At 43.1% G+C, this 14,857-nt stretch overlaps 1 protein-coding gene across 1 annotated transcript in view; it reads right to left on the bottom strand.

Moving 5' to 3' along the window:
• Positions 1 to 14,857, bottom strand: part of LOC124605992 — a 230,835-nt gene that overhangs the window by 26,628 nt on the left and 189,350 nt on the right. Inside the window, exon 9 of the mRNA XM_047137954.1 lies at positions 11,204 to 11,273. Within this exon, the coding sequence (XP_046993910.1) occupies positions 11,204 to 11,273 (70 nt within the window). The remainder of the gene's footprint in view (positions 1 to 11,203; positions 11,274 to 14,857) is intronic.

The following is a 14,857-nucleotide window of genomic DNA, read 5'->3' as shown; positions in this document are numbered from 1 at the left end:
CAGGCGTCATCGGACGTCCGCCACGAACAAATTCAACGAACAATCTAGAACAAATTGAGATTAAAAAAAAAAAAAAAAAAAAAAAAAAAAAAAAAAAAAAAAAAAAAAAGGATAGTGTTTCGGGTTGGCATGCAGGAGGTTGAGGGTTCGATTCTGTGTCGAGGCGCATTTGTTTTTATTTGCTGAATGTATTCTGCGTGGTACGGTGTCTAGCGTCTTAATCATCATACAGCGATTACACTGGGTCTTCTACAAAACCTTTGCAGTTAAGTACTACGAACACAGAACTGGAGGTAGAGTCGTTTTCAGTAGTCAGCTTTTAAATGGTTCAAATGGCTCTGAGCACTATGGGACTCAACTGCTGTGGTCATAAGTCCCCTAGAACTTAGAACGACTTAAACCTAACTAACCTAAGGACATCACACACATCCATGCCCGAAGCAGGATTCGAACCTGCGACCGTAGCGGTCACGCAATTCTAGACTGTAGCGCCTAGAACCGCACGGCCACTCCGGCCGGCAGTCAGCTTGTAAAAGGAGCCTAATCACATCGTAGAAGAAAATTGTTTCGCTTCACTGCACCAACCAGATTTCAAACATTTTTTTGTGTGTGCCCTCCCCCCAGCTGTCCCATAGATTAATACGAATAAATATTCTTGTCACGTTGAGGTACATTACATTTGAAATTGAAATTTGTGGTAAGTTCCTATGGGACCAAAACTGCTGAGGTCATCGGTCCCTAGGCTTACACACTACGTAGTCTAACTTCTGCTAAGGACAACACACACACACACACACACACACACACACACACACACACACCCATGTCCGAGGGAGGACTCGAACCTCCGACAGGGCGAGCCGCGCGAACCGTGGCAAGGCGCCCGAGACTGCGCGTCTACCCCGTGCGCGGCCCCATTGCATTTCATTTGGACCTTACGTGAGCAGTAGGGCTAACAAAGTGCTTTGCAAATAATCGATGGGACCATTGGGAGGGGGGGGGGAGGAGGGTACACAGGAAACAGGTTCTGAATCTAGTAGATGCAGTGGCGCCAAACAATTCGCGTCCAACACGTGCAAAAGGCTTCTTTAAAAGCTGACCAATGAATTGTACAGGGTTATTACAAATGATTGAAGCGATTTCACAGCTCTACAATAACTTTATTATTTGAGATATTTTCACAATGCTTTGCACACACATACAAAAACTCAAAAAGTGTTTTTAGGCATTCACAAATGTTCGATATGTGCCCCTTTAGTGATTCGGCAGACATCAAGCCGATAATCAAGTTCCTCCCACACTCGGCGCAGCATGTCCCCATCAATGAGTTCGAAAGCATCGTTGATGCGAGCTCGCAGTTCTGGCACGTTTCTTGGTAGAGGGGGTTTAAACACTGAATCTTTCACATAACCCCACAGAAAGAAATCGCATGGGGTTAAGTCGGGAGAGCGTGGAGGCCATGACATGAATTGCTGATCATGATCTCCACCACGACCGATCCATCGGCTTTCCAATCTCCTGTTTAAGAAATGCCGAACATCGTGATGGAAGTGCGGTGGAGCACCATCCTGTTGAAAGATGAAGTCGGCGCTGTCGGTCTCCAGCTGTGGCATGAGCCAATTTTCCAGCATGTCCAGATACACGTGTTCTGTAACGTTTTTATCGCAGAAGAAAAAGGGGCCGTAAACTTTAAACCGTGAGATTGCACAAAGCACGTTAACCTTTGGTGAATTGCGAATTTGCTGCACGAATGCGTGAGGATTCTCTACCGCCCAGATTCGCACATTGTGTCTGTTCACTTCACCATTAAGAAAAAATGTTGCTTCATCACTGAAAACAAGTTTCGCACTGAACGCATCCTATTCCATGAGCTGTTGCAACCGCGCCGAAAATTCAAAGCGTTTGACTTTGTCATCGGGTGTCAGGGCTTGTAGCGATTGTAAACGGTAAGGCTTCTGCTTTAGCCTTTTCCGTAAGATTTTCCAAACTGTCGGCTGTGGTACGTTTAGCTCCCTGCTTGCTTTACTCGTCGACTTCCGCGGGCTACGCGTGAAACTTGCCCGCACGCGTTCAACCGTTTCTTCGCTCACTGCAGGCCGCCCCCTTGATTTCCCCTTACAGAGGCATCCAGAAGCTTTAAACTGCGCATACCATCGCCGAATGGAGTTAGCAGTTGGTGGATCTTTGTTGAACTTCGCCCTGAAGTGTCGTTGCACTGTTATGACTGACTGATGTGAGTGCATTTCAAGCACGACATACGCTTTCTCGGCTCCTGTCGCCATTTTGTCTCACTGCGGCAGAAACCTGAAGTGCGGCTTCAGACGAACAAAACTTTATGAGTTTTTCTACGTATCTGTAGTGTGTCGTGACCATATGTCAATGAATGGAGCTACAGTGAATTTATGAAATCGCTTCAATCATTTGTAATAGCCCTGTACTTACATTTGTGTGTTCGTGGTACGTAATTGCAAATGTTTAGCAGAAAACCAACTGAAGTCGCTGTATGTTGATTAATACGCCAGATACAGTACCAGGTAGACTACATTTAGCAAATAAAAACAAATAAGCCTCATCCCAGAATTGAACCCTTGACCTCTTGCTTGCTAACCCAAAACGCTAGCCACTGCACCAAATGCACAGCACTCTCCTTCTACACGACAGAGGTAGTTACCATACATGTGATCACAGTTTTGCCAGATTGCTAATCTTTAATGTCCATTTACTGCCTGAAATATGTGCAGGTGGATTTTGTGAAACACTTTTATATTGCTAGTATGTGAGGAATCGCCCGCCCGGTTAGCCGAGCGCTCTAACGCACGGCTTTCCGCAGTGGGAAGGAGCGCCTGGTCCCCGGCACGAATCCGTCCGGTGGACTTGTGTCGAGGTCCGGTGAGCCGGCCAGTCTGTGGACAGTTTTTAGGCGGTTTTCCATCTGCCTCGGCCAATGCGGGCTAGTTCCCCTTATTCCACCTAAGCTACACAATGTCGGCAATTGCTGCGCAAACAAGTTCTCCACGTACGTGTACACCACCATTACTCTACCACGCAAATATAGGAGTTACACTCGTCTGGTGTGAGACGTTCCCTGGAGGGGGTTACACCGGGGGCCGAACCGCACAGTAGTCCTGGATTCGGTGTGGGGCGGCAGAGGGGTGAAATGGACTGCGGTAGTCGTCGTGGGGTTGCGTACCACTGCGGCTGCGGCGGGGACGGAGCCTATCCGTCGTTTCTAGGCCCCCCGTTAACATACAGTTAACAGTCTGGAACCGAGCGGCCGCTACGGTCGCAGGTTCGAATCCTGCCTTGCCTCGGGCATAGATGTGTGTGGTGTCCTTAGGTTAGTTAGGTTTAATTAGTTCTAAGTTCTAGGCGACTGATGACCTCAGAAGTTAAGTCGCATAGTGATCAGAGCCATTGCAGGATTCGAACCTGCGACCGTAGCAGCAGCGCCATTCCGGACTGAAGCGCCTAGAACCGCTCGGTCACAGCGGCCGGCACACAACACTCATTTCGTATTACGTCTTGTATGGGTAGAGGCTAAACAACTGAATATTCAAATAGAATTGAACAGCACACATATTATCATACACTGGGATGACAAAAGTCATGAGACAGAGATATGCACATATACAGATAGCGGTAATATCGCGTACACAAGGTATGAAAGGGCAGTGAATTGGTGAAGTTGACATCTGTACTCAGGTGATTCATGTGAAAAGATGTCCGACGTGATTATGGCAGCACGACGGCAATTAACAGACTCTGGACGCGGAATGGTAATTAGAACTAGATACATGGGACATTGCACTTCGGAAATAGTGAGGGAATTCAATATTCCGAGATCCACAGTGTCAAGAACGTGCCGAGAATATCATATTTCAGGCATTACCTCTAAACAAGGACAACGCACTGGCGGACGGCCTTTACGTAACGACCGAGTGCGGCGGTGTTGGCGTAGAGCTGTCAGTACCGACAGACAAGTAACACAGGGTGAAATAACCACAGAAATGAATGTGAGATGTACGAAAAACGTATCCGTTGGAAAAGTGCGTCGAAATTTGACGTTAATGGGCTATGGCAGCAGACGATCGACGCGAGTGCTAACAGCACGACATAGCCTGCAGCACTTTTTCCTGGTCTGGTGACCTTACTGGTTGGACCCTAGACGACTGGAAAGTCTTGGTCAAGTCAGATAAGTCCCAATTTCAGTTGGTAAAGGAGCTGATGGGAGGGTTGGAGTGTGGCGAAGATCTGACGAGGCAATGGACCGAAGTTCTCAACAAGACATTTTGCAAGATGGTGGTTGCTCCATAACAGTGTGGGCTGTGTTTACAGGGGATAGACTAGGTCCTCTGGTCCAAATGAACCGATCATTGACTGGAAATGATTACGTTCGGCTACTTGGAGATCATTTGCAGTCATTCGTGGATTTCGTGTTCCCAAACAACGATAGAATTTTTTACGGATACCCACGCGCCATGTCACTGGTCCACAATTGTTCGCGACTGGTTCGAATAACATCCCGGACAGTTCGAGCGAATGATTTGGCCACTCAGATCACCGGACGTGAATACCATGAAGCATTTATAGGGCAGAATCGAGATGTCAGTTCGTGCACAAAATCCTGCACCGACAACACTTCCGCTATAATGGACAGCTATAGAGGCAGCATGGCTCAATATTTCTGCAGGAGACTTCCAACGACTTGTGGAGTTCGTGCCACGTCGAGCTGCTGCACTACGTCGAGCGAAAGGAGAGGCAAAACGATATTAAGAGTTACCCCATTACTTTTTGTCATCTCAAATGAGTACCAGATTTTAGTATAGCCATTGTGGACGACGAACTGCGACTGCGGTTTAAATTGGCTTTCATATGGTAATAAATATGTAACCAGTCGCTTTTTTACGATTTATTCAACCATGAACATATTTTCAAGCCACTGCAAGCTCATCATCAGGTGGAGGTGTTACAAGAACATTATTTTGTGGTCTCAAGTGTTGCTAGATGCAGTACCGGTGCTGCTGGCGGGAATGACGGAAATTTAGTAATCGGTGACGAAACATCAATGAACCCGTAAGTTTTTTTATGTTTTAGGTTCTTACAGTGCACTGCCTTGTGGTATCCATATCAGATTGCTTCTTATAACGTCCATTATTAAGATATGTAAAACAAATAAACACTGCATTTAGCTACACTTGGAATGCACCCAAATATCAAATTCATAGTTGAAAACTAGACCACTGAAGGAATTAACTTCCTTGACATGACTATCTCCACTCACAATAACAAGCGTACCTTCCAAATATACAGAAAACCTAATACCAGTGATGTTGCCATTAACAGTACCTCATGCCACCCGAACCAACTAAAAACTGCTTTCTTCAGATCATCTGTAAACCATATGCTCCGCACCCTTGTAAGTGAAGAAGATGCATGTACAGAAATGAACATACTTAAATCTATACCCCAAAATAATAGTTACAATAGCTCTTTGATAAACATTCTAGTTTTAAAAAATCCCAGGTTAACTGAAGCATCCACCAACTCCATTACAAACTAAGAAAGAAATGCCAAAATTTGTCGGTCTTCCATTCCTTGCCAAAGTGTCATATAAACCTGTAAATCTTTTCAAATTACACAACAAAAAAATATCCTTCCACACTGACAATAAACGACAAAATAAAATTGTTCACAATAATAAATCGACTGGAGATTGGCATAAAAATTTTGGCGTATACAAACTCAGATCCTTCTGTTCTTGCTTCTACATAGGCCAAACAGGGAGAAATTTTGCAACCGGATACAAAGAATACATGGATGCCCTTCGACTCAAGAACTTAAATAAGTCCAGTTTTGCATCACATGTTGCTCATCATGAACACTCTGTTGGTGATATCAGTGACAAGCTTTCTGTGCTACACATTGCTGAGAAAGGAATACAGGTGGACCTCCTTGAACAATTAGAAATTTACATCCACAAACTAAAATCACCCCAAAAAATCCTGAATGAGCAGACTGAGTCAACACAAAACCTTTTCTTCCAGAATTTCCAGGATATCCTGGCTCCAAAACAACAAAAATGACAATAATAACACATATTCATTTGCCTACATAAATCTTGTTCTTCTTGGCATGTAAAGACTATGGTATTCTGTAATTTACAAAAAGGTTTTAGTTATGTATTAAAAACCCTTCGAGTTGTTTATCTTTTGTATAACTGTTACCCACATTAAATTTTTTTGCCAATGTAAAGACACTCCTGCAGATAGCAACATTTTCTGAAATGTAAAATCTGTACTATAGTTCAATTTTTTTATCTTGGCGGCTCGCGCATGCCCGCCCAGATGCGGGAGATTGCTGCGTTGCCAGTTGCACACGACGCACGCGCCAATAGAAGCAGCACCATAGTATAGCATAGTTCGCAAGCTTACGTTTAGGGGGGAGCGCGCAGTTCATGAAGTAAAGCCACCACGGCCGCATTAAGCCTTTCGCTGCTACAGAGACGTGCTCCCCGCATTCCGCGCTGTGCGCGATTTTGTCACTGCACTGCTCGCCTGTGCAGACACACTTTTGTTGCAGTCACGAAAGATGGAATATTTCTCAATATTACATACGACATGGTACTTAAATTAAATGAGATATTGTTACACAGTAAATTTTATATGAAATTTAGGTATCTTGTCCACATTTCATTCTCAACATTGTGGCAACTAAAATCGACCATACGGAAAGTATACTCTATGGACATTTACCTCTGCAAACTCTTCAAAATTTCGTGCAATGGTTTACTATATTTAATGCTGCACAATAACTGGGTTGAACATCGAAACAAAATTAAGTCATTTATGGGGGGAAGGTATCAGTCAAGAAGATGTGTAAAAATCTAATTTTTGGGCCAAATAGTTTATGTGAAATCGAATGATAAGTGTGTCAAAGCAGTGAGAACACCATGTGTCTGCACAGGCGAGCAGTGCAGTGATGACAAAATCGCGCACAGCGCGGAATGTGGGGAGCACGTGTCTGCAGCAGCGAAAGGGTTAATGAAGAGACAAAGCACTAGAAATTTCAAAAAATTGCATTCAAACGAATAAAATTCGTGAAGTATGACACTTCGATATTGTTTTTAAATTAAGAAAATAATAATCACTGCACAAGGTTTGAACTCTACACCTTTCACTTACTAACCCAACGCCTTAACCATTACGCTACCGCAACTCGTCCCAAATTATAACACCACGAGGTATCTAACAAGTCACACAAAATACTGACAAACACTGGTGGTATGATTATGAATTACTCACACTTCGTCGAAGTACAATAGGAAATAAACAATTACCGCTGTTCTTTATTGCGAAAAAGCGGTTCGTGAGATTGATACAAACACCTTTCCTTGCTATCGCCTGAATTAGAAGACTTATTGCTTGTTTGGTTTAATTAATTAATAGAATATGAAGCAATTGGTATAAAGAATGCTTTTTCCAAACTTTCTATCAAAGAAAATCTGCTATCAAGACATTGCTTTTGTTCTATTACTTTATTTATAACTGAACGTTTCTAAAACTGAAGACACTCGTCTGTGCTCTGCTCTGCAGTCGAGATCTGGCAACGTCGTTCTCTGTTCATTGGCTGACTGTGTTTTGTGACGTCAGATGCGCAGAACAAACCTAAACTCGGCCGCCAACTTATATGACGCGCACTTTAGTATTATTTGTACCATAATATAATGTATCTCTTGTTTAAGACTATTATGTAGTAAAGTGTAATATCTATCATATCCATATTCTTTGTAAAAACGTCGAATGTTTGCATTCTGTGAATCAGTGTAAAGCCAAGTGTAGCTACAGACAGTGTTTATTTGTGTACATATCTTAATATTGTACGTTATAAGAAGCAGTATGATATGGATACCACGAGGCAGTGCACTGTAAGAACCTAAAACATAAAGAACCTTCGGGTTCGTAAATGTTTCGTTACCGATTACTAAATTACCGTCATTCCCGCCAGCAACACCGGTACTGCATCTAGCGACACTTGGTCCACAACATAATGTTCTTTTAACATCTCCATCTGACGATGAGCCTACGGTGGCTTGAAAATATGTTCATGGTTGAATAAATCGTAAAACAGCGACTGGTTGCATATTTATTATCAAATGAACGCCAATGAGTACTGGATATTTCAAATGAATACTGGGATTTTAATTATAGCTTTATTTCATTCAACTTTCAATTATAAATAATACGTGAAATGAAAGGTGTAAGTCAGACAGTTTTGTTCGTATACCTGTGTACATGCACATACTCTGCATACTGTGGTTTTCCATTAGAAAGCGCTAGTAACAAAGATGGTGACTACTGAATAGAAAGATTTTTGTGTGTTACAGTTTGAAAGGACCGTTGTTACAGTGCAACGTGCGTTACGTATTAAGTTCCATTGCAATTCTCCAAATGACGATAACATCCGTAGATGGTACCATCAGTTTGAAGACAACGGTTGTCTTCGCAAAGAGAAGAATACGAGACGTGCAAGAGTGACTTAAGAACGTGTTAAACGGTGAGGGAATCTTTCATGGTAGCCCCAAGAAATCAATTCGGAAGGCTACTCCTGAATTAGCAGTTCCAGTGGCGTCTGCGTCGAGACTTCTAAGGAGACGCTTCCAACTATATCCTTATCGTTTGCAGTTTTTACTAGCTCTAAAGTTTACTGACTACGGTTTATATATCAATTCTGCAAGCGAAAGGCTGCCGCATGACAAAAAATCTGGATCTCGTAGTCTTCAGTGATGAATCAACTTTTTACCTAACTGGAAATGTGAACACACATAATATGCACATCTGAGGTTAGCAGATCGCCATGACATGGTATAGTTGCAACGAAAAGTTCCTTAAAGGACGTCAAATGGCCGACTTTGAGCAGGAGAGGCACCATAGGAAATTTTAATTTCCACTGTCTATACTTTTACAAATAAATACACAAAAATTTGTCATCATGACCAGGAAGGATTCAGGATTCACACTCATAGCAGTGAAAGTTCAAAACCATAACAAAATAATTTTTTTTTTACCTGTGAAATTTCGTCATTCTTTCACTTACTATTGGCTGCATTTGTTGCTATAGGTACACTTTTCTTCATAAGTAAGAGAGATTCTTCGATGAATTTTGCACAGCATACAGACCATACTTACAGGTGTACGGAACTCTAGAATTTATTTAGTTTATGAAGAATGAAAGAGCTGCTATATTTTAAAGTTAATGTTTAGAAAAAAATTATAGTTGATTGTCTCAATTTTTACGAAAGGTTTTAATAGATTTGGAAAATTCGTGAGTCTTGCATTTAGGAGTTTGTGTTTAATAAGCAAACCAAGTTTGAAAGTAATAGGATATTTATTTTGGATGTTACATGTACCTAAGTACAGAAATTTGTGTTTTGCAGAAACAGGCCGTTAAAGTTTCTGCTTCTATTTGGCATTCTTTTAGAACTGTCCAGCACCATAAGCAGGTTCTTTTTCCATTTTCTAAATCAGTTTTCTTCCTTTTCACATTCTTATGATGCACTCTTCTTGGTTTTATCACCTCCAAAACTGATTTATCTGCTTTCACTACACGCACTCTGTCTATCACGTACAAAGCTTTGATGCAGTTCACTCCTGGCTTAATTCCCATTTTCTCTAAAACACATTTCCTGCTTTGCACACCATCATTAAAACATGAAACTGCATCATAGTCACCAATAGCAAGGGCATTTCTTCCAATAAAAATGGTTTTTGGAAGATTTCCCATACACATCGGGTTCTGGGTACCGCCATGAAGACATTTCTTCAATAAGTTTTCATTCGCAAGGTCCCTGAATATAGGTTTGATGGCCTCAATTACAGCAATTGGTAGAGAATTCCTGTGATGATATTCTTCCCACTGGCTCTGAGAGGTTGCAGTCATGAGCCACTGGCATAACATTTGTTGTGTAGCCACACTCTTTACTGTGTATCTATTGTCCTGGTGATGTTGTTTACGGTTGAAGCAACGCATTCTAGGCAGCTTCTGCGATAATATGGCACAAAATAACACAAAACAACACAGCCAAATGAAAATCGTTTCGAAATTCACACCACCACACTGCAAGCCTTTCAAAACAGAGAACATACAAAATTAGCGGTCAAAACAATGCACGTCGATAGCAGCAGAGAAAGTATCGATATCAATAGTCCTTTGTTTCACGTGTGACAGTCTCTGGCGCAAATGTAAACATTCGAATTCTACAGAGCGAAATACGTGTGACAGAAGAATGCTGTGCAAAGAGGTGTGGCGCTGCATCTTGGTACACTTAAGCCTAAATAACGTGCCTTATAATCTCTCAAATATATATGTTTTTAATACAATAAACTATTCAGGTAGATGTGCGCTACAAAATAGGCATATTTTTGAAAAATCAATTTTTTTTAATTTTTAACGCCCTACCCCTCTTAAATTGAATGTGTTTTGTTCCAAATCTTGACGGAAAGCTTATGGGCTTTTCTTTTCCGACGAAGCAACGGTTACTGGTATTGTTTATCTTGACGTGCTAGAACTATGGCTCTTTCCTCGACGGGAGGAAGGTGAACCACAGAACAATACTTAGCAGTAAGATGGCGCGCCGCCTCACTGGCATAACTCAGTATGTGGTTGGTTAGACGACGTTGTTCCCGACCGCTGGACTGCCCGCAAGGGACCAGATGACAGAGCTTGTTTTGCATGACCCCAACGTTCAACCGATCTGTCGCCATGTGAGTTTTACCTTTAGGGGTTCATAAAGGAACATGCGTATGTGGCTACGCTACCAGCCGACCTACCCTACTGAAGAATCAGGATTTAGCAATTGTTGCAACAATTACTCCAGACACACTGATTAAAGTTTGCGAAGAACTCGCCTATCAACTGGCTGAGCACCATGAGGTGAATGGCGCTCACATCCAACATCTGTAAGAAATGCTGTTTCCGTTGCCTTTTCATTTGATGTGTTATTTATAATTGCAAGTTAATGTAAGAAATGCCACACAGCCTTAAAACATTAGTAATCATCTGAGGCACCCGGTATTTTATCAACAATTTACAAGGCTTTTGCCGCCATTTCACATGTTATAAATTTTGCTTAGCAAGCATGGAAAGCAAGAAGGTTTGCAACTTTGAAAAGTAAATTAGGAAGAAAAAGTTTATGTCTGGTACTCACGTCTGATAAGCTGTGTCGTGTGCAGCGATTCGGCAGTAGCTCTTCTCGCAGAAAGAGATGGCGGCAGCTCCTACGACAGAAGACAGGTGTCTCCTGACAGAACAGTTGAAACTTTTTTCTCATACAGCCATCAGCACAAACATACTTGAACCAGTAAACGTAAAGGAAATGCACAAATTTACAACTAACAAGCCACTTGTCATATCTCTCTCTCTCTCTCTTTCATACACACACACACACACACACACACACACACACACACACAAACGTATGACGGGAGAAAAAGCACAACAGCTAGAAATAATCAATCACGGGAATCCATTTATCTAGACAACACATTTAAGCGATTAACGTTGGAGGATCATACACAGGTTAATATAAGCGCAAGAAAAGCGACTGCAAATGTGAAATGATGGTACTGCCAGAATGTTGAATGCAAATGTATATGCATTGTGTCATACACGTGCACAATGTCAGTGTGGGATGGAGTTACACGCCTACTGCATTTAGTCGATCAATGCAGGGAGAGTAAATGCTGGTTGTGGATGACAATCGAGTTGTCCGATGATGTCCCATACATGCTCCATTGGAGACAGATCTGGTGATCGAGTAGGGCAAGGAAACATTTCTGTTGAACGTGTTGGATTACAACAGCGGAATGTGGGCGAACGTTAATCTGTTGGGAAACTCACTTGATTATTTTTTTTTTTCCTTTATCCCGCAGTGCGGGCAGGGTCGGCAGGGTTAAGTACGGATTTGGCATGGTTAACTTGAAGGGATGGCCGGATGCCCTTCCTGCCGCCACCCCATACCCCCCGTGCTGGAATTAGTGTACCCCAGCTGTCTGCGTCTAGTATAAATCGTGAAATAGTGTGAATGTGTTTCAAGTGTCTGTGAGTCGTGAGGCGGGACGTGGGGACCAGCCCGGTATTCACCTAGTAGGATGTGGAAAACCGCCTAAAAACCACGTCCAGGCCGGCGGCCGTCGTCGTTAATTCGCCGGGTGGATTCGATCCGGGGCCGGCGCGCCTACCCGCGAAATCGCACCACAGACCATAACTCGAGGTGTAGATCCAGCGTATCCAGGCCGCAGACAGGTTGGTTGCGGGCGCTCACCTGGCCTCCTTATAACCAACATACAGATATCACTGGCACCGAGGCAGAACCAATTTTCATCCAGACAACACAACAGACCTCCACCATACCCTCTAATCAGTTCTCGCTTGACACTACTAAAGTCGCAAACGGCGATGGTTTGGAAGTCAGCGGAACATCTACTACAGACCGTCTGGATCGGAGCTGTCCTTGAAGTAACCGATTTATAACAGTTTGTTGTGTTACTGCGGTGCCAACCGCTGCTTGAATTGGTGCTGCAGACGCAATACAATGCACCACAGCCATACGCCAAAAAAGACGGCCTTCCCTCTCGGTAGTGCCACTTGGGAGTCCGCAGCCCTGTCTTCTTGCGACCATACCTTCCCGTGACCACCGCAGCTAGCAATCATGTACAGTATATCTGGGTGTTACCCTTGACTGAACTATGTCCTTCAAGAAACACTGCCATAACAGCAGGCTGAAAGTTAGTTCACGGAATAACATCTTGAGGAAGCTCACATCCACCGCCTGGGGTGCAAGTCCTCCCGTCCTGAGAATTACGGCTCTTGCTTTGTGTGTGTCCGCTACAGAGTATGCTTACAGAGTATGCTTCACCTGTGTGGAGAGCATCTACTCACACCAAACAGGTTGATATTGCAATCAATGAGACCGTCCGAATCTCGTCGGAATGTATGAAGCCAACTCCAGCCGATTGTTAGAATATCTCCCCCCAATATTAGAAGGGCTGTTGCAGCTGATGTAGAGAGGGCTAAGCATACTTATGATCCCCGACATCCACTGCATGACTAAGGTCCGTCGACTGAAGTCGAGAAAGAGCTTCATCGCCAGGACTCAACCACTAGAGGGAACACCAGAATCTAACCGTATCACCAGGTGGAAAAGCAAGCTAACTCATCCCCTTTTGGAGATCGCTCAATCGTCTGAGGGTGGGCGTTCCTCTTTGCAAGACCAACATGCGAAAATGGGGCATTCTTTCAGCTGATGGAGATACATCCTGCGAGTGCGGAGCAATACAAGACCCGGCCCACGTGCTAATTTGTCTTCAACTTGAACGACCCTGCACAACACAGGACCTGATCGAGGCAAACAACAAGGCTATCGGAGTTGCTACCTTCTGGAAATGCTGGCCGGACACGGAAATGAATGAATTTCTGCAATATCACGGACGGAATATCCAGCTTCCCGTAGCCCATTACACAACCTCGTTCAAACTCAGTGAGCTGTTGAAACTGGCGTCTTCGTCGTTCAAAAAATGTACAAATGTGTGTGAAATCTTATGGGACTTCCGCACAGTCCATGACAGCAGCGCCTTAGACCGCTCGGCTAATCCCACGCGGCCGCAGTCTTTGTTTCGCCTTCCCCACAATATTATCTATGTAGTCTTTGAATTTAAGTTGCTCGTAATTGTAAGACGTCTCTTACTTTTTTCGGAATTTTTTCCAACATTAAAGGCATTCTTGATCAACATCGACTCACTAAGTCCAATCTCGAAGGTACGAGTATTAACGCTCGCGACCATTACAGCGCGTATTTAAAGAAAACCTAATTTGCATCCTCATAGTTGCGGTACCAGCGCCACTCTTAAGCTACTGGCGCGAAGTTTGAGTAGAAGTCATCTTTCAGATGTCGAAACAATGGTCGTTTACCTCTCATAACTCTTTAGTGTTACGATTTTTTTCCGTCAGTGTTTAGAAGAGATAAAAAGGAATAGTCTTTTTTTTGTGACGTGACAAAAATGTCACAGATGTACAGTTTCAGCGCTGGGAGTTTTGATGCTGCTGATGTTCAAACTGCCGACTGATGAACATTTAGAGTATTGTCCGTTTACATTAATGCGCAACTGGCATCTGTGTGCTAATGATTGTCTAACACACTCAAAACAAGCAGGTGCATTAAGTCCAATTAAACGGGCAACCAGTTCGACTAGGGTGTCTATCGGCATCTCGTACACCAAACGCTTCATCTTCCCCCACAAAAGTAATTCCACAGGAGTTCAGCAACATCTCTAAAACAGTATTCGTCACACGGCACTTTGATCACCCTCTCTGAATATCAGTGGCTTTAAAACGGTGCACCTGAGATATTCTTATTACATGTACATCTACATGAATGTTCCGGTCTTTAAGTGCTTGGCAGAGGATTTGTAGAACTATTTAGCGCCCGAAAACCTCAAATCACACACACACACTGTAGAACTACTTTCAGACTGTTTCTTAATCGTTCTATCTCGTACAACACATGGGAAAAAATGAATATCTAAATTTTTTCTTGCGGACTTTAATTTCTCTTATTTTTTCACGATGGTCATTTCTTCCTATGTACGTGGGAGTAAACAAAATATTTCTGAATTCGGAGAAGAAAGTTAGTGATTAAAATTTCCTGAAAAGATCTCGCTGCAGCGAAAAAAAGCCTTTGTTTTAACGATTCCCAACCCAACTCGCTTGTCATGCACGAGGCACTCTCTCCAATACTTTGCGATAGTACAAAATGAGATGCCCTTTGTTCAACTTTTACTATATCCTCCGTCAGTCCTGTCTG

The sequence above is a fragment of the Schistocerca americana genome, chromosome 3 (assembly GCF_021461395.2).
Source record: "Schistocerca americana isolate TAMUIC-IGC-003095 chromosome 3, iqSchAmer2.1, whole genome shotgun sequence".
Lineage (NCBI taxonomy): Eukaryota > Metazoa > Arthropoda > Insecta > Orthoptera > Acrididae > Schistocerca > Schistocerca americana.
Note: the sequence above shows the minus strand (reverse complement) of the source record. Positions and strands in the feature narration are given on the sequence as shown.